Source organism: Poecilia reticulata, unplaced genomic scaffold, assembly GCF_000633615.1.
Source record: "Poecilia reticulata strain Guanapo unplaced genomic scaffold, Guppy_female_1.0+MT scaffold_308, whole genome shotgun sequence".
NCBI classification, from domain to species: domain Eukaryota; kingdom Metazoa; phylum Chordata; class Actinopteri; order Cyprinodontiformes; family Poeciliidae; genus Poecilia; species Poecilia reticulata.
In genome coordinates, this window is record NW_007615083.1 from 57,758 (window position 1) to 59,052 (window position 1,295).

At 40.0% G+C, this 1,295-nt stretch overlaps 1 protein-coding gene across 1 annotated transcript in view; it reads left to right on the forward strand.

Annotated features, from left to right (window-relative positions):
• Positions 1 to 146: 146 nt before the first annotated feature.
• The window catches only part of ddx18 (DEAD (Asp-Glu-Ala-Asp) box polypeptide 18), a 6,803-nt gene continuing 5,654 nt past the window's right edge, over positions 147 to 1,295 (forward strand). The window contains exons 1-2 of the mRNA XM_008403163.2: positions 147 to 670; positions 848 to 932. Of these exons, the coding sequence (XP_008401385.1) occupies positions 565 to 670; positions 848 to 932 (191 nt within the window). The 5' untranslated portion in view covers positions 147 to 564. The remainder of the gene's footprint in view (positions 671 to 847; positions 933 to 1,295) is intronic.

Sequence of the window (1,295 nt, forward strand, 5' to 3'; positions counted from 1 at the left end):
ATATTTGACATTTTAAATTGACATTAGTGACTGTGTACAAAATAGAGCAGCAAATATTGGCAGCATATTGAGAGGGAACGCAAAAGAAAAATGTTCCCMTGTCCCTACAGGGCCTCCGTAGTGTCTTCAGCAGAGCAACAGGGCGCATCTTTTTATTCAGGCAGACTTACARGTTTAATATATTTTCATTGAACAACAGCGAACATTTTTAGATTAATGTGTAATGTACTTTATAACTATTTTAAACGAATACATCGTAAACATTTACGAATACAACCACTTAATTATATCAGAAAATCTGTAGCCAGCGTTAAGAAAATCCATCTCTTACGGTGAATAAACAATAACTTAGTATAATGAGAAGTAAAAAAACCCAAAAGTAATAAAATAATTTAAAAAAGAAATAAAATCGAAAAGAAGAGGGAAACCCTTAAACAATATTAAGGGATTAATCGCTTAATTGCTTTTTACACGTCTACTTGTGCGCCTATTTTTACTCAGGCACAGCAACGGGTGTCCTGAGGGGTCCTGGACTTCACATTTTTTCACACGTGTTGAGGAACCATGGCGGACCTTCAGATGAAGCTGCTCCGAAAGAAAATCCAGAAAAGGACCGAAAAGAACCGGGAGAGGAAACAGAAGAGAAGACAGCCGGATGAAGAKGAGGCAGGTGAGTGATCCGGAACCGACTGACGGCTCCGAACCGAACCGGGACCGGGATAGCACCACAAGTTCAGGTCTGACCCGAAAACTGGCTGAGAATCACAATAACCTACATTAAACTGATTACAGAATAAAACTAAAAGCCGTTTTAATCAGTTTATTAGTCTTATTGTGTTTCGTTCAGAAATATTCTGGCAGCGGACGGGTTCCGGCGGCCCATTAGCTCCAGGTTGGAGGTTCTTCCTGGACTCTTTTATCCGTGTTGTASCGTAAACTGTGTCCCGACAGAACGGAGCCGTCTTGCCACAGGCCCATCAGAACCCCTCGGAACCTCACGGACCGGTTTCARCGGGACTTGTTTAAATCTGATGGCGGTTAGTTTATCTGAACCTGTTRGTTTAAATCAGGGGAACCAAAAGTGATGTAAATGAATATTGATCATATACGTCATGAGATCGATCGGCTGAGGCACATTTTAATTTCAAACACCTGTGAACTCTGATCTGATTGAACAAACTGATGTTTTGGAAAAATRCAGATTTTTAAATAACGAGCTGAATGTTTCTGGCTAAAGTACTTTATGTTTTATGACGTCAGGCTGGGAAACATTTATTTCTTTACGAGAATAAAGT